The sequence below is a fragment of the Mustela nivalis genome, assembly GCF_964662115.1.
Source record: "Mustela nivalis genome assembly, chromosome: 5".
In the NCBI taxonomy this organism is placed as follows: domain Eukaryota; kingdom Metazoa; phylum Chordata; class Mammalia; order Carnivora; family Mustelidae; genus Mustela; species Mustela nivalis.
This window is the reverse complement of record NC_139024.1, coordinates 156,289,895-156,312,835: the sequence shown is the minus strand read 5'-3', so window position 1 is coordinate 156,312,835 and position 22,941 is coordinate 156,289,895. Positions and strand designations below refer to the sequence as shown.

The window sequence follows — 22,941 nt, the reverse complement described above, 5'->3', positions numbered from 1 at the left end:
GCTCTCTCTCAGGGCTGGACCCAGTCGGGGGGGTAGAGAGCAGTGGGGGAGGGGGTGGTGAGGAACACAGGGACCCCACACCCACGCCAAAGGCAGACAGGCAAATGGTGTCCACAGAGGATTTCCAGCCCCAGCCCCATCTTCCCTGGGGTCTCCGTCCCTTTCCTGTCCGGCTCTCCCAGATCCCCTGCTGCGCTCGGGGCTCTATGTCTTGCAACAATATACAGGACCCAGAGGAGGACCAAGGGCAGCTGCCGCTCTGGCTGGGGTACAGGTGTCCATGTCACTGCAAGACCAGAGATTAAGGGGACCTTGGGAAGCTTTCCAAAAACCCTATACAGAAGCCTCCCAAAATCTTACTTGTGATTGAATTAACCGGGAAGGAGGAAATGCTCCTGTGAAATCAATCACTCTCTGAGGCGGACAAATGCGGAGTCCTAGGCACCGCGGAGAGAAGGGGGACAAACAGCTGAGTAATTCCCAGGCACCGCTGGGCCCATGGGGTACTTCCAGTTCTCAATTGGGGCCCAAGATCCCAACTGGGACCCTAACGATCCCCTCAGAAACTGGTACCTGGGTCACTTCCAGGCCTACGTCCTGGTGGGATTAAAAAGTTTCAAGTCCTGAATCTTGTCAGGCTCCCCACCCCCACCCAGACTCCAGTGGAAAACACAACAGCCTCCCAGAGAGGAGGGAGGCTCTCATGAAACATACAGCTGTCTCTCCTGATTGTCCCAAGGCCGAGATCATGCCCAAGACAAAACTGTGATCCAGTCAGTCCCAGATATTCGGGAAAACCTGCAGAAGTTGACCGCTGGCCCTGAGGGGGCCCTAGAAGAGCTCTTCGGAGCTGCTAACTGGGTCTTTTACAACCAGGGCCAAGAGGAGAGTGAGGAACAAGAGAAGAGGCTGGGAAAGAATTTGTAGGGTCCACTTGTGGCCTTATAAGCCGTTACCCATCAGCCCCCACCCTTACCCCAAGGCTCCGGTACCAGATGCCTCGTCTGTGGCCGCCCAGAGCACTGGCAGCCGGGATGCCCTCAAAGGAGACACCCAAAATGAAAGCCCCCAAGTCCTGTCCTGCTTGTGCAGGACCCTGGAAATCCGAATGCCCTCGAGGACCTCCATCTTCGAGGGCTCCGATGAGAGCTCAGCACCCCCAACGGGGTATGATGGGGCCCGGAGCTCTTCACAGGGGCGTCCCTGGGGCAGCTTGCCTTTGGGACCCAGAGCCTCGGGTAACTCACGAGACAGAGGGAAAGGCAGTCCGTTTCCTTCCACCTTCCCTGTTCTCCTCCCCACCCGGCGCCCACCGCCCAGCCTCTGTGCCGTTGTTCAGAGCATTGCTGGACAGCCCAGAATCAGTTTTTTTTTCTCTCCCCCTGGGATGCATCTGGGGCGATCTAATTTTCTCTCATTCCTTGTTAATGCCTGACAGCCCCACACCTCCCTTAGATAGAGATATTATGGGCCAATTTGGGAACACTCATGTTGATGGCCCCTGGACAGACCGGCAGTCGCCTCCCCTTATTAGAGGCTCATACTATTTTCCAGGTCTGGGCAACTCAGCAGTGGGTTGGGCCTTACCTGCAGTGCCCATTCACAAACACTTTAAAGATCCCACAACTTGACCCTGTCAGAACAAGTACCCTCTAAAACCAGAAGCAAAAAAGGGCCTAAAAAATCCCATAAATAATCTAAAGAAGCGGGGGGTGGGGGGTCTTAAAAGAATGCAACAGCCCACGAAACACCCCAGTTTTGGGGATACAAAACCTAACAGGGAGTGGAGATTGGTACAAGATCTTGAATTATTAATGAGGCCGTGGTCCCAAGTCGTCCTGTCGTCCCCAACCCTTGCACACTGCTGCCACGATACCCCTGGCACAAGCTCCTTTACAGTCCTAGGCTTACAAGAGGCCTTCTTTCGCAAGCCACTCCATCCAGACTCTGTTTCTGTTTGCAGTCGAGGAGCCCACAAATCTGACCGCCTAGTTCACACGGACAGTTCTACCTCGAGGGTTCTGAGATAGTCCCCACTTATTTGGACAGGCCCTGTCCTAAAATTGTGCAGAATTTTCAGCTGTGAGAATTTTCACGGTGTGGACCGTCTCCTGCTATAAGCCCTCTCTGAGCCGAGTATACAAACTGGCACCCAAAAGTTTCTACATTTTCAGAGTATGGGGGGAATAGAAGGTCTGCCAGCCTAAGGCTCGATTATGTGAGACACGTGTCCAATATCTAGGTCTGGGTCTTTCAGAGGAAGATAGGATACAGCCCCATTGCCTTGTAACATCTCCTCAAAACCCTTAACTGGTTGAGAGATGTTTCAGGCTTCACTGTGTACGTCGCTTATGGACACTGGGGTATGGGAAATCATGTGTCCTCTTTGTCAATTGATCGAAGGACAGGACGTGCTGGAAACCTGCTCATTAATACTGAACCCAGACTCAGAAAGGGCTTCTAAAGACCTCATCAAGGAACGTCTGGGTGGCTCAGTTCGTTAAGCATCTGCCTTTGGCTCAGGTCCATTCCAGGCATCAAGCCCGGCTCTGGGCTCCCCACTCAGCAAGGGGCCAGCTTCTCCTCTGCCTGTCGCGCCCCCTACTTGTGTTCTCTCTGTCTCTGTCAAATAAATAAATAAAATCTTTTAAAAAGTAAAAAGCTCAGTGCCCAAGCTTTAAGCCTCCCTACAGGGAGGTCTTACAACTTAGATGTGACCAAGAAGAAGGGAGTGATCTTGGGTATTCTAACGTAGGCCCGGGAGCCCACTCCATAGCCAGTGGGATCTTTAAGCAAAGACCTTGACCTGGTGGCCTGTGGGCTGCCAGCGTCCTTTAGGGCCATGGCCACCTCAGCACCTTTAATCCCCGAAGCTACGAATTAACTCCGGGATGGGATCTTGCTGCACACGCCCCTCCCGCATAACTGTCAAGGCCTCCTCTCCACGGAAAGTGACCGCGGGCTCACGGAGAGCCGCCTTCCACCGCACCCAGCGCTCTTGCTGGAAGGTCCAGTCGTGCAAATAAAAACTCGCTCCACTTTAAACCCTGACCCCTTCCTTCCAGAAGAGGGTAGAGAGCCAGTGCACGGCCGTCAACACATCATAGCTCAAACCTGTGCTATTGGGAGAACCTAAAGGGGACCCCAACAGAGAATTTGGAGGGGACCCTATTCACAAAGGAAGCCCATTTGCTGAGCAAGGCACCCGAAAGGCTGGGTGTGCTGTGGTCACTTTACCACATCACCCGAAACGAGAAAAAGCGATCCCGTGCTGTCTGGATCGAGCCCCCCCTCCAACCACAGCCCTCACTCAGCAGGGCGATGGAACTCAGTAGAAAACAAAAGTGGCAATGTCTTTACCGACTCCAAACACGCCTTCCTGCCTTTGCATGCCCGCGGCACAAGGTGGAAGGAGAGAAAGTGTCTAACTGCCTCAGGTTCCCCCACTAAATATCACCCAGAAATCACCCGCCCCTACAGGCCATACCCTACCCCCCGAGAGGTGGGAGAAAGCGACACCAGAGAGGAACAGGTGAGGTGCTGGAAGGGAACTGCCTGGCGGATGCAGCGAAATCTGCCGTCAAGTCTTCGGCTGCCCCTGTGGTTGCCTCCCTAATCTAGCTGGCTCCAAACCCAGGGGAAAACTTGCTCCCACACAGAGAAAAAACAATGGGCATTAGAAGGAGGCAATAACCCTCACCCTCCAGGCCGACTCCGGGGTAAGGACGTAGGCTCAGCCCTGGGCAGCGAACCAAGAGAAGGTTGGGAAAAGCCTACATCAAACCCTCCATCTGGGATGGGATAAAACCTTGCAGATGACCCACATGCTTTCTACAGGAAAAATCCTGGACAAAACCTTTAAGTACCTTTTAAAGACTTGTGAAGTCGGCCACAGGAAACACATAACCCGTACTCTCATCCCCAAATCCCCAGAGGCAGACAGTGAGTGGGGAGCTGGCCTGGGGAAGACTGGTGATTAGCGAATGGATTTCACAGGTATGCCTGAGGCACAAGGGTCCCAAAGCCTCCGGGTTTGGGTAGATAACCATCCCACACTGGGCAGAGGCCTTCCCCTACAGAACCAGAAGGGCTCAGGGTGGGTAAAGGCACTAATTAAGTGAAACCATCCCTTGGCTGGGACTCCCCTGGTCTGTACTCCTCATTGCCTTACTCCGGATTAGAAATGTCCCTGTGGAAACGGGCTGGAGCCCCTTCCAGGTCTTGTATGGGAGTCCCGTCTGTGTAAATGACCTGCTGGTGCACAAGGGAGGCTTTGACAAAATCATGTCATCCCTCTGGCAAGGTCTCCATGAGCTCCTTGGACGCTTCCTAACCCTCAGCTCCAAGACAACCAACCTTTCCCGGTCATCCCAGGGACCAAGTGCTTGTTAAAGATCTTTCCTCTTTTCTTTGTCTCTAGAGCCTGTCTAAGAGGGTGCACACGCAGTCGCCTTAGCCTCCCCAACGGCTGTCAAGGAACCCAAGGTCAAGGCCTGGATCCACTATTCTAGGGTCAAGCCCTGGTTTCCAGTGGAAAAAGATACCACTGCGAGCAAGGAAGGGCTTAAATGCATCTTTAAAAAACAGAAAAACCAACGACACCAAGCTAAGTACTTCAACCCCCGATCAAAGATGCCCTTGAATGCATTTGTTCTCTTTCTCCTTCTTTCTCTTCCCAAACTTCTACATTGCCACTCATCTGCAGGGACCCAAGCATGGGTTCAACCCAGTACCACGCCCTTCAATTTGACTGATTGTCGGGTATGTGGGAAAGACTCAGTAGGGACCGCTGTGCCCGCCCCTATTGAGGTCTGGCTGCGGGCTAATTACTCTGTCACTCCTTTTGTCTCCTATATTAATTCATTTCCCAATCAAAATATCGAGCAACTATTTTTTAAAGCTTGGAAGAAGGACATGGAAACCAAAGTAGCCAGTGTCCCCTGGTCCGACAACACCCCAGACCTTGCTTGGCTAGCTCGGCTCCGGATCAGTACCTCAACAATATTCCCTATTTGCTGCGAAAACACCTACACTCCGAACTCGGGGATTTTTGTAGGAAACCTTTCCACGTCCCAGTGCAACTTCACCTTCCGGATCCCTTCAAGCGTCGCAGAGGAGCCCTGGAATAGCTCCCTTTTCAACTCGCTCAGCGCCTACAAAGACCCTGATCAGCCGCACCTCTTTTTCCGGGCCCAGGATCCCCTAAAGGAAAAGACATCTTTTTGGACCCCCGCTAACAACTCCTGCTCAGCAGGGTGGTCCCCGGAGTCCTGCAATTCTTCTACACTAGGGTTGGCCAGAGGTTTGCTCCTCTCGTCCCAAGAATTCTTCCTGAAAATCTATCCTTCCAGCTCACTTGCCCTCACGGCGGGCGAGCGGCTCCGGTTCGATGCTTCCCTGATATGGAGGAAGTTGTCAGGCGCGGCCTTGACCTCCCCGCCGAAGCTTCTCTTTAAGTATGGGTTCCACCTAAGCCTCCGAGCAGAGGACGGTCTGTTCTTCTACTGTGGGAGAAGGGCGCGCGCGTTCTTACCTGCGCAGTGGACAGGGCGCTGTTCACTCGCCTACCTAGCTCCGCTTGGGCCCCAGGCCCCCGGGGCCGGCCACATGCCGCAGGTCGGAAACCAGTCCGAGCCTTGGATATAGAGACCCGAGGACTCCCTCTGTTTGGAGGGTGTGGCCCTCCAGAATCCCCGGGTCCTGGACCTTGGGACCTCCTGTCCTCCCATGCTCCCAGGCAGGGGACACCTGCAGCCTCCTCCAGGAAGCCGCTTTTATATTAACAACACAGGTCAGGGGGTGCCTCGTTCAGATTTGTCAGGTAGCCTGGTGGCCCAAATAGAGGACCCCTCCTTCTGGTGGACCTCCCTTTGGGTCCAGCAGAGACACTGACTATGGCCATTAATGACCCCAGAATTCGTCCTCTTCCTCCTGCTTCCCTTCTGACCTTGTATTCTAAATGCCCTTGTCCAACTTGTTTCTTCTCCTTTAGAGTCCATCAGGACAGCATTGGTCCTGTCTAGGCAGCCACAGATGGCGATCCTGCCTACTGTAGGGGCCTCAGGACAGACCTCTGAACCCATCGGTGCCCCTCCCCAGCAAGAAGTAGCCACAGATCGGTCATCGCCCCTGCTCCAGATGGCAGTTTGGAGTTACCTGTTCGGGGGTGGGGGGGGGGGTGGGGGGGTGGGAATATGTCAGGGACAGATCGGAGACAGAGAGGCAAAGAGCCATACAGTAGGATCAGAGGCCGCAGGGATAGGATCAGTTTCGCCCCTGGTGGGCCGGCCTCATGGGTATTCTTGGACCTGAAGTCTCTGGGGACCCAATCAGTCATGATGCTGTCCCCTTTACTCCCTTCATCATACCCTTCTCATCACCAAGTCACTAGCCGGAGAGGGTCTTCTGTTCCTCTCCACTTCTGTACATAGCAGCCAATGTTTACTTATTACTCATGGATGTCTTAATGAAAATCAGCTTCTTTGGCATTCCTAGTCTGTTGGAATAAATTTATTTTCACAGCCTCTTGAAATCTTTGTATGTCCTACAGTTAAATCTGAATTGCAGTCACGCGCCAAGACAGACAGCGTAAGTGGCCACAGCAATCACAGACAGGAGGTATGTGCTCTGTAGACTCAGTATATTATATAAAGTATCTCCATTATTTATTTTTTGAAAGAAACATGCATGGGGAAGAGGTAGAGGGAGACAGAGAATCCCAAACAGGCTGCAGTTCAGCATGGAGTCTGATGTAGGTATTGAACTCACTACCCAGAGATGACCTGAGCTGAAATTATGAGTCAGACGCTTAACAGACTGAGCCACCCAGGTGCCCCTGCATTAGCTCTTAAAATAGCTTTATGAGTTAAGTATTGTTATTATATTATTCCCACTCTTGATGAGCAAAGGTTTAGAAGACATAAGCAAGTGTCCAAAAGCCAATTGGTAGAAGAGATGCAACTTAAAATCAAATTTTTCTAACTCGAGTTTCAGCTCTTAAGCACTTTCTAAAACAATTGAATAATGGGTGACATTAGTTACAGTTTACAAAACTATGTTAGTTTCAAGAATTTCGGAGTATGATTCTGTATTTGTTTTCTTTTAAAATAAAATTCAATGTATGCAAAAAATAATTCCATATTAAATACCTTATGAAAACCAAAATTAAAAAAAAATAAAAATATAAAATGTTTAGTCATTAAAAATTAAAAGGCTTAAAAGCAACTAAAAGCACATTTCTGAATTTAAGTACTTGATTTTTGTAGGGCTTTCATTGTATTTTAATTAATTTATTGTTAATGCAATCATGATCAGAAGCTCAAAGAGATTTATTTTTCAAAACTGCTACAGTGATTCTAAACGTACACATACACATAAAAGGAGTGTGAAACTAGATCAGAAACTTTTGAAAAGAAATGATGGAACCCACAGTGCCAAATTATGACCTGAAGGCAACTACAATTTAAAATTTTGATGTAGTAAACAAAACAGTGTAGGGGAGGAAAAATAATTTCCCCTCTACCCTTCTAGGTGCTATGCACTTCCCCTTGAAATAAAAGACAGATTAAGGAGGAAAACAAAGAGCAGTTTAATGACATGGACCCCTCGTGTGTACTTGGGAGATGCTCTGAAGAACTGAGCAGAACTCCCCGAAGAGGCCCCAGCCACCCCAGGAAAGACCCCCTTCCGCTAACAGATGTTGGTGTGGGAAGGGAGTGCCCAGGAAGCCAGCCTGGGGTTGGCGGGAAAAAGACGGGAAACAAGGTTGTGATGCCCAATTAGGCTGGGGCTTTCCCAAGGACAGGAATGTCTGGTGATTTAGTCGTCCTTCTCTTCCTGCTGCAGAGAGGGCGACACTTAGAGGTTGAGGTCTCCTTCATGAATGTTAAAATGTCCCATTAGGAAGATTTTAGAGATTCTCCCGTGTCGGTGTTTCTTAAAAATCATCTGCTCGCATACAGTCCTTAGACAAAGAGGCGCATTTGGTTGGGGGGTTGGGGGACGTCTTCTGCTGCCCTCCATACCGAAGAGGCCTATTTTGAGACGGTATGTCCTGAACCCCTACACTCCTGTTTCGGGGTGACACCTTAGGGTTCCCTTCCCAGCCAACAATCATTCCCCTTCTCAATGAGAGAAGGCAGTCCTTTGTTGTAAACTGAAGCCCCTAGTAACGTTTGCATGGGGGAGACTCCCGCAGACACCAGTACGAACCGGCTCCGGAGAAGCCAGACCTTCCACGCGACCTTGCTCCCTCCCTCACACAGTCCTCGGAGCTCCGCCCAGAGGTGGGAGGAGCCGGGGTGGGGGCGGGGCCTTGGGGCCCGCCCGCGCTGTCAGTCTTCAACTAGGTCCGACTTCTGCTTATAATTGGCGCTGACGGAGGCGAAGGGCCATCGCTGTGTGGAACTCGCACAGAGCTTTTGGGTCGATATGTCTGGTCGCGGCAAGGGCGGGAAGGGCCTGGGCAAAGGGGGCGCCAAGCGCCACCGCAAGGTGCTGCGCGACAACATCCAGGGCATCACCAAGCCCGCCATCCGGCGGCTGGCCCGGCGCGGCGGCGTCAAGCGCATCTCCGGCCTCATCTACGAGGAGACCCGCGGGGTGCTCAAGGTGTTCCTGGAGAACGTGATCCGCGACGCCGTCACCTACACGGAGCACGCCAAGCGCAAGACGGTCACGGCCATGGACGTGGTCTACGCGCTCAAGCGCCAGGGCCGCACCCTCTACGGCTTCGGGGGCTGAGCCTCCTGCTAATCCTCCCATCCAAGAAAGCAAAAGGCCCTTTTCAGGGCTTCCCCCCTCTTTCACGAGAGGAGCTGAAACTCTGACTAGTGGAGCTCACTGGGCTTTGCGGCCCTGTTGCACTGCGGGTCATGTCGCCATTCCCCGGCCTGGTTGCTAGTCCTGCCAATCAAGCTTCTAGCCCGGAACCTTGCCCCAGGTTGGTTTGGTGTCCCAAGTTACTGCAGAACTTGCTCAAAGATGGTCCTGTGAGAATTTGGGGGCGTGTTGTGTTGGGCACAGTTTACTTCAGAAGAGTTTAATGTTTTATGGGCACAAAAGAATCCTACCCCAGTAATATCCTTGCCAGAAGTGTCCTAATGGAGAGTTATTTTAGGAGAGCTGGAAAAATGGTCAGAAAAAGGCAGTTTCTAAGTGACTATAATTGACCTCCTCTCCTAAATGGGGCCCGGCTTGGCAACTCAGGAGGTCACTACTAACCTGGAGGTTCAATTAGTGGCCTATTGCTGGCCATCACTTACCACAAAAAGTAGAGAACTTCAGGTATTTCGTCTTTAAGAACAGTGATCATAATAGCACTCCTTCAGCATTTAGGATGGGTGAATGACGAATGTGTTATTTGTGATTGCCAATAAACACTCAGTTACAGTTAATGTAACATTAAGGTTAATGGAAGTATGTAACGGAAGTATAAATGTAAATATGTTCTATACAATTTTAAAAGTATAATTAACATATTAATTTTTATCTGGTTAGCAAGGATGTATAGTTTATTTTTGATTTGCTCTTTTTTCCCTTACTGCATGATATATAAGAAAACTTTTCACAATTGTATATGATTAATCACAAATACAAACTATGTCTCTTTTCATTAAATGAAAAACCATGTGTGACCCAGTGGCCACTTGGGAAACTACAGAGTTTATATATAAGTGATACCTAAAAGGTTTCATTATACAAAATGCAGGACCTGCATTTAGGAAAAGTATTATCAAGAAGTGTTAAGTTTCATTAAATCAGGTTATGAACATTAGTCAGACATCTAAAGACAAGTACTAGAATATTAGCTGTGGATATATTTAAATAATATATGGAATATGTAGGGATTTTGGGGGGGGGGGATTAATAACCAAGGGACTACTATCAAAATTATGCAAGAAATCAATGGAAAGCAGGGTGCCTTGGTGGCTCAGTCAGTTAAGCATCTGCCTTCAGATCAGGTCATGATCCCAGATCCTGGGATCAGAGCCCCACAACTGGGATCCCTGCTCTTCCAAGAGCCCACTTTTCCCTCTGTGTACCACTCCCCCTGCTTGTGTGCTGGCTCTCACTCTCTCTCTCTCTGTTAAACAAATAATTTTTTTAAAAAAGAAGAAAAAATTAATGGAAAGCCTTACATACATAATTGACCCTCAGAAGCTGTTGGGAAATATAATTAAAAACAAAATCTCCCAGCCTAGAAAACCGCTGCACAAAGGTGGTAGAACCAGAAGTTTTATAATTGAGTAAGTGTTAAACCAGAATGACTATCATAGGCAATCTGCTATGGGAATAGAAGAGAAAAAAAGAAATCACTCTGTTGGATAGCTAAATGGACACAACCCATCTGAAACACAGTAGTGTTACAATTTGGAGTCATAGCTTAGCTGAAGTTCGACCCAAGTCTTCCCAGGAGAATGGGAGATCACCATGATTAAAACAGCACTGTATTTCAGAAATGCCTCTAGGGTCCTTGAGGAAACATTCCTGCGCTGGTAGATGGGCTGGATGCACATTTAGCATTTGACCTTAACAAGGGTTAAATCTTGGTGAGACCAGATGTTGACGGTTTTAACTTCAGCTTTAAAATGTATACATCTCATCTTCGCTTACTGTTTTTCTATACATTTGGGCAATTACTACTTTCGTCTGTGTGTGTGTGCATTAGTCAAGCTTCCTACCAACACCCAAGTCTTCCCCTTCGACTCTGGGTTTCTTTCTCTACTTTTTAAGACCTCCTCGAGGAGAATCCTAGATTCTAGATTTATGGCCTAATCCTGTGTTTGATTCCTTTTCCACTCTGTACCAACGATCTCTCCTGGGCTAGGGTTGCCAATTTTCATGGCAACATTTCTGTTGTTTCCCTTATCATTTAGCTGGAACGCCTGTTAACTGCACCCACCCTCACCACATGGTCTGTGGGGTACTGACCTGTCCGTCCTGTAGGAACTTGGGTTTCCACTCCCAGCAGACCCCAACACTGGAGCCAAGGCTGGTCACATGCTTGGTCTCACCAACTGTCCCAATTGTTAAGTCTACTTAACACTCATTTGTTTCTTGAGCAGAGGACACGTGGCACCAGAATGCAGATCACTAAACGTGATCACATTGCACGGCCTCATGTACACGGAGACGCACCTTCTCTGGAATTCAGCGCTGAGGCACCTGCGGTTCTCGCTCCTTGCAACCCCCAAACCTGCACTCCGTCATACTGAGAAAGCCGTTCTGCTCCTGCTCAAGTCTTAAACCCGTTTCCTTCCAACTGTCATGCAACGTTCCCATTAGAGCATTAAAATATCATTTTAAAATGTACATGTCTGGGGCACTTGGGTGACTCAGTAGGTTAAGCGCCTGCGATCGGCCCAGGTGGCGATGCCAGGGCCCTACGATCAGGGCCAGGTCAGAGCCCTGCATCCGGCTCCCTGCTCAACGGGTAGCCTGCTTCTTCCTCTCCCACAATCCTTGCTTGTATTGTCAAATAAAATCTTTTTTAATAAGTGTACCTGTCAAGTGTTAAATATAAAAAGTGTCAACAGTAACTTAATGCAAGTCTCCAAAAACCTGTGTGAGAACATGAAAAATGAAAGGGCTCATGCATTCTCTAGTTGCACACAAGAAAAGCAGGGAAGCTTCTGCGCAAAAGGGAATGGATGTACTTTCACAGCCCTAATCGAACACTACTGAAGACAAACCAGCGTCACGGCTCCCAAGATGAAAGAGGTGGGGGCCCTGAAAAGGGCCTTTAGGATTTTCACAGAAACCAAACCCGAGGGCAGAGGCTCAGCCCCCAAAGCCATAGAGGGTGCGGCCCTGGCGCTTGAGCGCGTAGACCACGTCCATGGCCGTGACCGTCTTGCGCTTGGCGTGCTCCGTGTAGGTGACGGCGTCGCGGATCACGTTCTCCAGGAACACCTTGAGCACCCCGCGGGTCTCCTCGTAGATGAGGCCGGAGATGCGCTTGACGCCGCCGCGCCGGGCCAGCCGCCGGATGGCGGGCTTGGTGATGCCCTGGATGTTGTCGCGCAGCACCTTGCGGTGGCGCTTGGCGCCGCCCTTGCCCAGGCCCTTCCCGCCCTTGCCGCGACCAGACATGGCTGAGAGACAACAGCACAGCGTTGTGTCACGTCTCCCGCGCTGCACGCTTTTATCCCGCTGCCAGCGGACCGAACTGAGAACCTCACACAGCCGAGAAGTGCCACCCCATGGGGGGAGAGAAGTGTGACAAGACCAAAAAAAAAAAAAAAAAAAAAAAAAGTCGTAGGTTTCCTTGTACTGTGTCTTGATTATACCCGGTAACTATTTTGTTACTCTGTTTGGAAACTTGAAAAATTGCTTGTCAATGGGAACCCCAAACGCGAATGTTGTGAGAAATACAGAAAAGGGCAAGTAATAAAATAGCAATATTTTATCCCCCCACGCAGAGAACACAGTACTGCTGCCCAGTTTGGGATTTTGGTGAAATAGGGAAGTGCACAGCTTCCCCACCCCCCACCCCCTCCACCCCCCTCCCCACCCCCCACCCCCTCCACCCCCCTCCCCACCCCGGCCGAGAAAATTTCACATAGTTCCATGTATGGCGTTTTGGAACTTCTTCACACGGATTACATTTTAATCACTTTCCCTTCTCTAAAGACCAAAAAAAAAGTGTTTTTAATATCTACTTGTTATTCCTTCTTAAACATTCTCTATAGTACACTTGAGCCAATTCCCTAGTAATTCCTTAATAAGTCACATGTATAAAATAATTATTTTCCCTACTGACTGATGTACCACTTTCAACACTAGGAAATGTAGGGGTCAAGGGCAGGTTAGCTTAAAATGAGTCACTTTGACGTGAAGGTTATTAAAATCCAGCACGTTTTGTAAAAGCTTTTTACCTCCTGCAAAACTGCGTAAAAGGAAATTAGATAGAGGACCTGCTCCAGAAAGAAATTTACCACAGAGAGAACTGTATTATACTTTGAGCTAGGTGTAGACGATGGAGACCAGCAAGGCCTGTTAGATCAAAGCCCTTTATGGCCCTTGTTTCCAAGTGGCCCAGCAGACATTTTCTTTACCAGGCATTTGCTCTTCTATGAATTACATTCCTTCCCTTTGAAGTCCCAGGCTCCTGGCCCCTTCTCCTTAGTTTGGAAAGACATATATATACTTCATTTTGCTTGACTGTCTTTGAAATTTCATGTCTGCATAGATCCCTGTAGTATACTGTTACATTTTATTTTCTCCTGTGAATCTGGCTCATGTCTATTTGATTCTTAGCCGGCTGCAAGGATCTCCAAAAGGACAGGATATTCCTGCTCCCTGACAGAACTATTCCTAAAAATTCTATTCTATACAGAACTATAGAACTATAGTTTAAGCAATGTCCTTTGCCAAAGGAAATCTACTTTCAGTTCAATCTTGGAAATTTTACACTAGGGAAAGTGAAAAGTGACTATGTCTGTATGATATTCCATCATAAGCATTTTCTATTATACATTTTAAGCAAAATCTCCAGCACTTAACATAATGTGCTTTCTATTTTTTTCTATTTTAAAGGAGATCTGTACATAACTTATTTCCTGAAGATAACCTAGAATTGAAATGCTTTGTCAGAGACGGTATAGATTTTTGTGGTATTTCATTAATATTAGTACAGTTTCCACAATTCTTACCACATTCACCTCTGCCAGCAGTTAAGTGTTGTGCATATAAATTTACCATACAATACCAAAGAGGCATATTTTGAGATGATACGTTCTACTCCTCTTCAAAATATTGTAACTTGTTTCAGGTTTAAAGGAAAAATTAACCCTTTCGGAATTTTTGTCACCGTTGCATCACACTGATTAACTGGGACATCTTTAAAAGAATGGGCTCTTCATCCTTGTATATTATTGTAGGAGCTGGAAATTTTTCCCTTATTTCCTTCTAGGTTCTTTGGCAGAGCTACTAATTAAAGTGACACAAAACAGATTAATGGGGGGCACCTGGGTGGCTCAGTTGTTAAGCATCTGCCTTTGGCTCAGGTCATGATCTCAGGGTCCTGGGATGGAGCCCCATGTTGGGCTCCCTGATTAGCGAGAGCCTGCTTCTCTCCTTCTGCCTCTGGTCCCACCTACTTGCGCTCTCTTTCTTTGTCAAATAAATAAATAAAATCTTTAACAAACAAAACAAAACCAGACTAACAGGAGAAAAACATTTAATTTCCTAAGTACAGAAGCCCTGTAAAAAATAAGACTTAACGGCGGTCAGGCACTTAAGGCTGAAATGCCATCCCCAGCTAAGGAATGGGAGAGGGGCCTGGAGCCTCAGAGGGGAGGAGGATAATTCAAAGCAAGATAAGAGTAGAGTTTAGTAATCACGTCAGAGCTTGTCCCGACAAGCTGAGCCTTTCATGTTAAAAAGCTGTATCTGTTATTAACTGTCTCTGTTATCAACCCCCTACCTAAATTCTTCAAGGCCATAAGGAGGAGGGCAAAAGTTTCTCTTGCCCGTGATGTTCTCAGGGGACTTCAGTTCTAAACCGTCCACGTGTCAGTGGCATTTGGGGAAGACTCGTTCTGAACCCTTTCACTGTCTTATTGCTAGATTAAAGCTGTGCCTGGCTCACAGTAGAAGGGCAACGAGTATTTGTTGAATGAAATGTAGGGAAAGAAAAATTCTCTGCTCTCTTTGGGTCTCTGCCCAAGAATTAAACTGACCTAGAACAAGCTAACAGAGAAAAAAGCATAGTCTATTAAATTTTTACATGTTACATGGCAGCCATGGAGAAGGAAGTCCCAAAGCAACTAGTCAGGGAGATTTCATATTTTTAGACAAGATAAGTTTGTGAAGAATTGACAAGACAAAGAGGTTTGGGCTTGGGGTAGCCAATTGAAGAAATAACAAGGTTTTTACTTGTGGCCTTTCAGCCCTAAATTCCATCTGGTGATAAGAAGTTCTCCTCTCCTCAGAGTACAGGGTGGGTGCCTGTCCCAGCGGACTTTTATCTCCCGCTTTCAGGGGAGGGGAGGGGTGGGTGGGGAGATCCTACTGACGTTCCCGCTTCTGCAGTTTTCTCAAACTCTTTTAAGCTTTAGATATTCCATATATGCCTGGGTGCTTTGAGGCAGTGAGTTGGAATGAACGTGGCAAGTCTCCTTTCCTCCCAAGCCCACTTTCTGTAGCCCCTTTCTTGAGTGCTGATGTGGCACAAGCTGAAATCGAGAGGTTCCGGGCTCCCCTCCTTCACCTGCCCTGTAAGTCAGTCTAAGGCAAGGCCTGACCTTTCTGCTGCCTCTTCCCCTTTATCCCCCTTGCTTCCCCTCCTCCTCGTTCCCACACTCACCTCTGGCTGGGATTTCCACACTTTTGACCTGAACACCTCCCCCCTTTCCATCCATTCTCAACTGGGTCCCCAGAATAATGGTTCTGAATCATATATTTTAAAGGATTTTAAAATGCGGCAAGGTCTGCCTTCCCCTAGTAGATAAACTTTGTATTTATTTTCAAGGTGTACAAAGCTCCCCAGTATGGGAAGCTCTTTGCCTCACCTTCTACTTCTCATTCCACATTCATTTCCCTCCATTCCAGCCTCCAGTCCTGTGAGAGGATTTCCAAGTCCTAGAGCACCTTCCACATGATCTGTGGCCCCACCACATGATCTGCCCCATTCAGCAGCCTCCATTTTGCTTCCCTCCAATCTTCTTTTTCGAGTTTGTATTTTCTTAACTGTTTCTTCTGAAGATGCTGAGACTTCCCCACTGCAGGTATGCTATTTCTTAGCACCTAGTGCTAAGGAATGCAGGTGCTAGTTCTTAGCACCTAGGAGACCAGTGTGCGGGATATAGGCAAGAGCGAAGAATGGTGGGTGCCTCAAGGAAGCAAATCTCCAAGTTAGCTTTAAAAGGCAAACAGGCCACATGTGTTTTGTTCTTGCAATCCACTCCGCAAGTCCTTACTCTTGAGCAAAGACACTAACAGTAGGTTTTCCTGGACTTACGGCAGCCAGTAGTCCAGCACAGCCGCCAGACCAGGCGTCCCTTTAAAAGGGCTTCCGCCCATCCTCAGAGGCACTGGACTCCCTGCTTACAGAAATGAAAAGACAGGCTGCATTCCTGGGAATATTATTTTAGAGAATTGAAGACGTGAAGAAACGTTACTCGCTCTTCACTCGGCTCCAGGAGAAATAACTTTCGAACCAAAATGGTTACACTGCTAATAGGCCTTTAACAATGCGTGGATACGTCCCGGGGTAACCAGCCTCAGTTAAGTAGGTGAGAAAGTATTAAACAGACAGAACATGGGCTTCTTTCAGCCTGGGGAGCAAGAACTAGATAAACCAGCTGAGTAATTCTAGTCTAATCAACGTAGACCGACCATCCAGGAGCCTGCCTAATGCTTTACACCTGGAGGCAATGAAACAGGGCTACAGAGATCAGTGGAAGGAGCTGGAACGATTAGTTTCTCCACTGAACTTCCAAGTAGTTTTGTATCACAAAGATACGAGGTGTTCTTTGCATTGGTAACTTACTAGGAAAAATGTAAAACTAATATGCAAATGGAAACTAAACGCTAAAATGCACTGGGCAAATCCCATAAGCCACCTAGAATACAGGTTAACGTCAAGCTACGTATGTTTAGAAAGTTAATGTTCACTCTTTACTTGTATCCAAAGCTAATCAGCAAACAAGCTCTTTCTTAGAAAGTGTGGATGGCTCTGAAAAGAGCCTTTGGGTTGGAGAACAGGACGCTTACTTGGCAAGTTTACTTGGAGCTGGTGTACTTGGTGACGGCCTTGGTGCCCTCGGACACGGCGTGCTTGGCCAGCTCCCCGGGCAGCAGCAGGCGCACGGCCGTCTGGATCTCCCTGGACGTGATGGTCGAGCGCTTGTTGTAGTGCGCCAGGCGGGACGCCTCGCCCGCGATGCGCTCGAAGATGTCGTTGACGAACGAGTTCATGATGCCCATGGCCTTGGACGAGATGCCGGTGTCGGGGTGCACCTGCTTCAGCACCTTGTACACGTACACCGAGTAGCTCTCCTTGCGGCTGCGCTTGCGCTTCTTGCCGTCCTTCTTCTGCGCCTTGGTCACCGCCTTCTTGGAGCCCTTCTTCGGGGCCGGAGCGGACTTGGCTGGCTCAGGCATGCTGGAGACACTCTGACGCGCTCAGGAGAAAAGAGAAAGTTAACAGCGAGCAAGGCGCTGCTTCCCCGTCTTATATAGAAGCCCTTATGCAAATACGGTGTGAGCTACACTCCTTTCTGATTGGTGACTATCCCCCCGAATTCGGGCATTCGTGCTGCCCAATCAGAACGCACGCATCCCAGGTTCGCATTTCCATTGGTTGAGATGAAAGTGCCTCCTTAAGCAACGCCAAACGTTGTTTTTCGCGCCCTAGAACGGTTATAAAAGCTACTGTCCTTGCCCCTCCCTCGCTGCATTTGCTAGTGGCGCATTGGACCTCGGGATGTCCGGACGCGGGAAGCAGGGCGGCAAGGCGCGCGCCAAGGCCAAGACGCGCTCGTCGCGGGCGGGTCTGCAGTTCCCGGTGGGCCGCGTGCACCGCCTGCTCCGCAAGGGCAACTACTCGGAGCGGGTCGGGGCCGGCGCGCCCGTGTACCTGGCGGCCGTGCTCGAGTACCTGACGGCCGAGATCCTGGAGCTGGCGGGCAACGCGGCGCGCGACAACAAGAAGACGCGCATCATCCCGCGCCACCTGCAGCTGGCCATCCGCAACGACGAGGAGCTCAACAAGCTGCTGGGCCGCGTCACCATCGCGCAGGGCGGCGTGCTGCCCAACATCCAGGCCGTGCTGCTGCCCAAGAAGACCGAGAGCCACCACAAGGCCAAGGGCAAGTAGAATCGTGGTTCAACTTGCCACCCCAGCTCTTCCCAGCCTAACCAAAGGCTCTTTTAAGAGCCACCTACTACTCTGAAGAACTGAGCACTTTGAAAAACTTTCATCCTTTGTATTTTCAAAAGTAATTTTAACAGCATTTAACACCAACTTCACAACTTGGGCAAAAGAGAAATTTAAAGTTCGCTTTTATAAAGCCTGAATTTTTTTTTTTAAGATTTTATTTATTTGACAGATCGCAAGTAGAGAGGCAGACACAGAGAGGAGGAAGCCGGCTCCCTGCTGAGCAGAGAGCCCGATGCGGGGCTCGATCCGAATACTCCGGGATCATGACTTGAGCCGAAGGCAGAGGTTTAACGCACTGAGCCACCCAGGCACCCCAAAGCCTGAAGTTTTTTTATATCCTATGTCTTCATCCCATCTTCGTGTATGGAACATTCTGAATGCTGGTTTGGGCTCCTTCGCATTTGGAATACGAACTATGCATTGTCTCCTTCACTCATTAGAAACAGGCATTCCTAACCTCCCACATTATAGGCCTCTTAAAGGGATAAATTCTGGTGATGTATTTCTTTGGGGCAGCAGTTTTAAACCCTCGTCATGGCTCTTGGTAATTAAAGACATTCTGAAGATACAGGGATCAACCCAAATCTCCATATGGAGCCAAAGCTATTTGTAAAGCCTTTAGAATTCTGACAGACCTGATGCGGCCCATTTTCCATTAGAAAAGTAAACAGGTAGCTGATTTACTGATAATCATTCCTCTTTTTAAAATGTGTCTTAGTCTTTTTATTGTGGCTTAAAGGTCTTGATGCACGAATAGAATTAGATTCTATCATTGCCGGCCTTGGTGACTTCTAGCTCAGGGGTCCTCAAGATGCAGGATGCCTTGCAAGGAGCCTATCCTATGGTTTTGCCGGTTGCTAATGAGAAGTGCTGGATGCAGATGCAAAGGGGTGGCTTAGTTTATCCCTATGTAGCTTACTGGTGGTGGGGAATTAGATTCTTTAAGACAAAGGGATTATGAGTCATTATGGTAAATTACAGACACACAATGCTTTATGCCCATGGCAGATCCAGCCCCTCCACCCCCAAAGTAATAGAACAAGACAGTCGGTTTCTGTTATAATTTTGAATTTCCAGGATAGCAGAAAAATAAAGCATGCATGCTGCAGTGGGACTGCCTGATATTATATGCAACTGAAAAATTTATGTAAGGAAGTTTTTCTGTGAAGTTACTTGTTTTGGATTGCTCACGTGCCAATTTGACTTTTCTAGCAGAAAAATAAAAAATAAATTTAAGTATTCAAAGAATAAGAAATCGAGAAGAGGGTATAGAGTTGAGCTGTCCTGTGTGGTAACCACTAGCCAATCGTGGCCGGCAGTCATTGGGCACGTGGCTAGTCTGACTTAAGGGGTGCGGATCTATGGAATATATTGTACTCTGCGGGTTCGTACAAAACAAAAAGGAAGGTAAAATATCTAACAGTTGGTGGCCACATTCAAAATAAACATTTTGGATATATTGGGTTAAAAAATAATATTTAAAATAATTTTTCGTGGTGTTACTTTGTTCTGATGTGGATCCTAGAAAAATTGCTATTTCTTACGTAGCTGGCCTTTATTTATACTGGAAATCGCCGGTAGAAAGCGGACAGAAAACATACATACATATTAAGGTGATGGTCAAGTCACATCAGGGCATTTGGGGCACAAGTTAAAAGCTCGAGTCCTTAACCAATCCGGTTCCCGGCTGTGTAGTCCCTTCTGCCCAATCAGCTTCTGACTCTCACTATAAATACTCTGACAGGGTCTTACCTTTCACTGCAACTGAGCGTTGAAGTCATGGCTCGCACGAAGCAGACGGCGCGCAAGTCGACCGGCGGCAAGGCCCCGCGCAAGCAGCTGGCCACCAAGGCGGCCCGCAAGAGCGCGCCGGCCACGGGCGGCGTGAAGAAGCCGCACCGCTACCGGCCCGGCACGGTGGCCCTGCGCGAGATCCGGCGCTACCAGAAGTCCACCGAGCTGCTGATCCGCAAGCTGCCGTTCCAGCGGCTGGTGCGCGAGATCGCGCAGGACTTCAAGACCGACCTGCGCTTCCAGAGCTCGGCCGTCATGGCGCTGCAGGAGGCGTGCGAGGCCTACCTGGTGGGGCTCTTCGAGGACACCAACCTGTGCGCCATCCACGCCAAGCGCGTCACCATCATGCCCAAGGACATCCAGCTGGCGCGCCGCATCCGCGGCGAGAGGGCCTGAGCCACACGGTCTTCCACTCCTTCCCAAAGGCTCTTTTCAGAGCCACCACGTGTGCTGAAAAGGTCTGTTTCCCTGCACGGAGGTGCCCCATTTCTGGGCATTTCACAGTTGTGGTTTCTAAGTATCTACAAGATAACTTTTTGGTGTGTTTTCCTCCTTTGTCTTGCTAGGTGGCCTGGTTTTGTATTTTACATAGCTTTACCTGTTCTTGTCTGGCGTTGATCTCAGAACAGTAAAGAACTTCGGCTTAGCATACAGTGAGACCACCTCCAAAATTTATCCTCCACTTTGTGAAACAGATGGAAAGATTTCAAGTTACATGGTACTTTTTTAAATTGCATGGTAGGGTCCCAGCTGCTAATTGTTAAAACCATCGACCATAATCAGGCTGTCTGCCTTCCTATAAGTGACTTTATGGTGAGTAGAATCTGGGATGTCCACAGTTGGAATTTAGGATGATGCCATGATTTTATCAAATAGAAATGTCCTAATACCTTCGAAGAAAAAGTATGTGTACTGTCAGTAATCTAGGGGAGGTAGACTATTTGGAGGAAAGCAAGTGCCCTCCCTCGCAACTCCCTTTCCTCAATGCCGTGGTGATCCAATCTAAGGCCCAAATTCTAACCAGATTGATGTTCTTGAGAGCAAACAGTTCCTTTCATAGGGCTGGGAAGCAGCTATTAGGAAGGGCCCACACATTGCAAAGTCCCTGTCCCCACTGAACAATACTCATGCTGGCTGGGTAGAGCCCCCTCTCCTTGAGACATGCAGTCAGTATAATTTTCTAAATTAGTCTTTCGGTTCTGATTATGTGAAGATTTATTCAGGAGCAACACGTGGTTCTGGTTCTGTGGACATTTTAGTTCTGTGTACATGGATACTCCATGCTTCTCAAAACACTCCTTGTGCAAAACTGATCATCTCGTGGCTTTCCAGCTAAGCTCTTTCGGCTTTCAAGGTTCTCTCGTAACCATGTACCAGGACTTTAGTTTTTCTGTAGGAATGACACACAAATAAATATTCAGTGACACCAGATCATTTGGGCTCTGCTACCTTGTAGATGGTGGGAGCGTCTACTAAGATATCTTACTAGACTAGTGATAGTGGTGATCAGTCCGAGATGCATTTAGGGTTTCCTGGAGATCTACAAGAATGAATATGCACATCTGAGCTCAGGAGATACAGTTTGGGATGGACATAAAGTTTTGGGAGTCATTAGTCTATAAATAGTATTTTAAGCCAAGGGAGTGGCCTGCAGATCCCCTACGGTTCCATCCCATCTCTTGCAATCTCCACTTTATAGCCAGTATCAAACTTCATGTCATTTGCCTGAACATTTCACAAGCCAGGAGTCTTGCTCATTCTCTGCTGTGATCCCTCTACTTTCCTCTAATTCACAATTTCCTTTAACCGTTAGGTCAAATGTTCCTTCACACAGATCTTACTCCTCTTTGCCCTCCTAATACCCTATGCTTATGTCTCTTGCTACATTGTGTTTTCATTATTTGCTTTTGTCTGATTCTTCCCATTAGACTGAATTTCTTTTGGATAGGCCATGGTTTATTGGTGTGTCCTTAATGCATTGTACTTGATCATGAAATAAAAATTTAAGAAAAGTGTAAGAACATTAAGATTCAATAAAAAAGGAAACAGAAGAAAGTCTTTGTGCCTCCATTTCCTCAGATGGCAAAACTAGTAAATGGAGTAAATATTCCACTCCTTTCTGAGGCCTAGAATAAAAAGATCTAGCTTTGCCCGTATAGAAACATGAACAAAATACCAGGATATTTGACCTCACTCTTCTCAAAACAGCATTTGGCTTTTCTGAAATTATCCTTTTTTTTTTTTTTTTTTTTCAAACTGTGGTTCTCCATCATCAAAATTTGGAATCAAGTTGATAGTATTCAGTGTTGTCCTTGTTACCACCAAGCTTGTTACTGCCGTATTTAAGATCTCATTTGGCAGTGTGGTAATCTATATGCTGTCAGGTAGAAAACATGGATAAGCAGAATACTACACATCGTATTTGAATACTTTCAGTAAGCACCATTTAAAAAATTATTCCCCAAAGACAAATTTTTTAAGATACAAGATTTACTACCTTCCTGCTGACAACCCCAGTGGGTTTCTGTATACTATTTAGGGAAACCATTCCCACATCCCACCCCCCCCGCAAAGCCACTTTGACTTGATAGTAAAATTTGTCACCCATAAGCCACCCCGAAAGAATTTCCAGATACAGACTTAGGTAATCGTCAAAAGTCAACTTATTGTTCTTGTATATTCAATATAAATGACTTTAAAATAATAGCCAAGCTCACAAATGTCAACGTCAACTTGTTGGCATTGGCAATGTATCCTAAATACTGTAGGGATGGAAAATAATTTTTTCTTCTTAAACCTCCCCCCACCCCCTACCCTTCCACCCTACCTGGCTAAATAAATAAACTGACATGGGACAGATTGAACAGGAGGAAAAGCACGTTTGATTACAAGCAGAGGCCCACTTAAACTTCCTATGCCAAAGAAATAACCGCAGAGCCAGTTTTTATATTTTTTAGAGATATGTGTGAGGACTTGACAGAATACAGAAAACCGACATTTGGGAGCATGATTTAGTGAGAAAATAGCAGAATTTGAGCTGCAGATTTAGTAAAAATGTTAACAAGGTTTGTTTCTACAACTCCTTACCTTTAGAGTTCATTTATGTCCAGTGACAAGACAGCCTTTTTACCTTAGCACCAGGAAGGCGTTTTTCATATACGTTTAATCCCTGCTTTCCAGGGAAACAGGAAGGTCTTGTGTCTTAATCTGGCGGTTTCCAAGTAGCCTCGATTCACAGTAACCAATGTACCATTGTGGTA

General features: G+C 47.7%; 4 protein-coding genes across 4 annotated transcripts; 2 read left to right on the top strand and 2 right to left on the bottom strand.

Moving 5' to 3' along the window:
- The first annotated feature begins 8,398 nt into the window (after positions 1–8,398).
- Positions 8,399–8,796, top strand: LOC309865378 (histone H4). Its single transcript, XM_082731658.1, has one exon. It carries the CDS (start codon positions 8,431–8,433, stop codon positions 8,740–8,742), a length of 312 nt encoding a protein of 103 aa, XP_082587784.1. The 5' UTR covers positions 8,399–8,430; the 3' UTR covers positions 8,743–8,796.
- Positions 8,797–11,634: 2,838 nt separating this feature from the next.
- On the bottom strand, positions 11,635–12,117 carry LOC309865377 (histone H4). The gene has a single exon (XM_082731657.1). The coding sequence runs from the start codon at positions 12,091–12,093 to the stop codon at positions 11,782–11,784; it is 312 nt and encodes a 103-aa protein (XP_082587783.1). The 5' UTR covers positions 12,094–12,117; the 3' UTR covers positions 11,635–11,781.
- A 4,491-nt stretch (positions 12,118–16,608) lies between these two features.
- Positions 16,609–17,150, bottom strand: LOC309865373 (histone H2B type 1-C/E/F/G/I). The gene has a single exon (XM_082731653.1). The coding sequence runs from the start codon at positions 17,107–17,109 to the stop codon at positions 16,729–16,731; it is 381 nt and encodes a 126-aa protein (XP_082587779.1). The 5' UTR covers positions 17,110–17,150; the 3' UTR covers positions 16,609–16,728.
- A 243-nt stretch (positions 17,151–17,393) lies between these two features.
- LOC309865365 (histone H2A type 1-B-like) lies at positions 17,394–20,015 on the top strand. The gene is made up of 2 exons (XM_082731642.1): positions 17,394–17,820; positions 19,685–20,015. The coding sequence occupies exons 1-2, from the start codon at positions 17,432–17,434 to the stop codon at positions 19,773–19,775; spliced, it is 480 nt and encodes a 159-aa protein (XP_082587768.1). The 5' UTR covers positions 17,394–17,431; the 3' UTR covers positions 19,776–20,015.
- Positions 20,016–22,941: the final 2,926 nt, after the last annotated feature.

What these genes read in the sequence shown, in the direction of transcription:
- LOC309865378 (XM_082731658.1), top strand. Translation starts at nt 8,431, where the DNA reads ATGTCTGGTCGCGGCAAGGGCGGGAAGGGCCTGGGCAAAGGGGGCGCC.
- LOC309865377 (XM_082731657.1), bottom strand. Translation starts at nt 12,093, where the DNA reads ATGTCTGGTCGCGGCAAGGGCGGGAAGGGCCTGGGCAAGGGCGGCGCC.
- LOC309865373 (XM_082731653.1), bottom strand. Translation starts at nt 17,109, where the DNA reads ATGCCTGAGCCAGCCAAGTCCGCTCCGGCCCCGAAGAAGGGCTCCAAG.
- LOC309865365 (XM_082731642.1), top strand. Translation starts at nt 17,432, where the DNA reads ATGTCCGGACGCGGGAAGCAGGGCGGCAAGGCGCGCGCCAAGGCCAAG. An exon ending in CACCACAAGGCCAAGGGCAA is followed by an intron (nt 17,821 to 19,684) that starts GTAGAATCGTGG and finishes CGCACGAAGCAG; the next exon opens with ACGGCGCGCAAGTCGACCGG.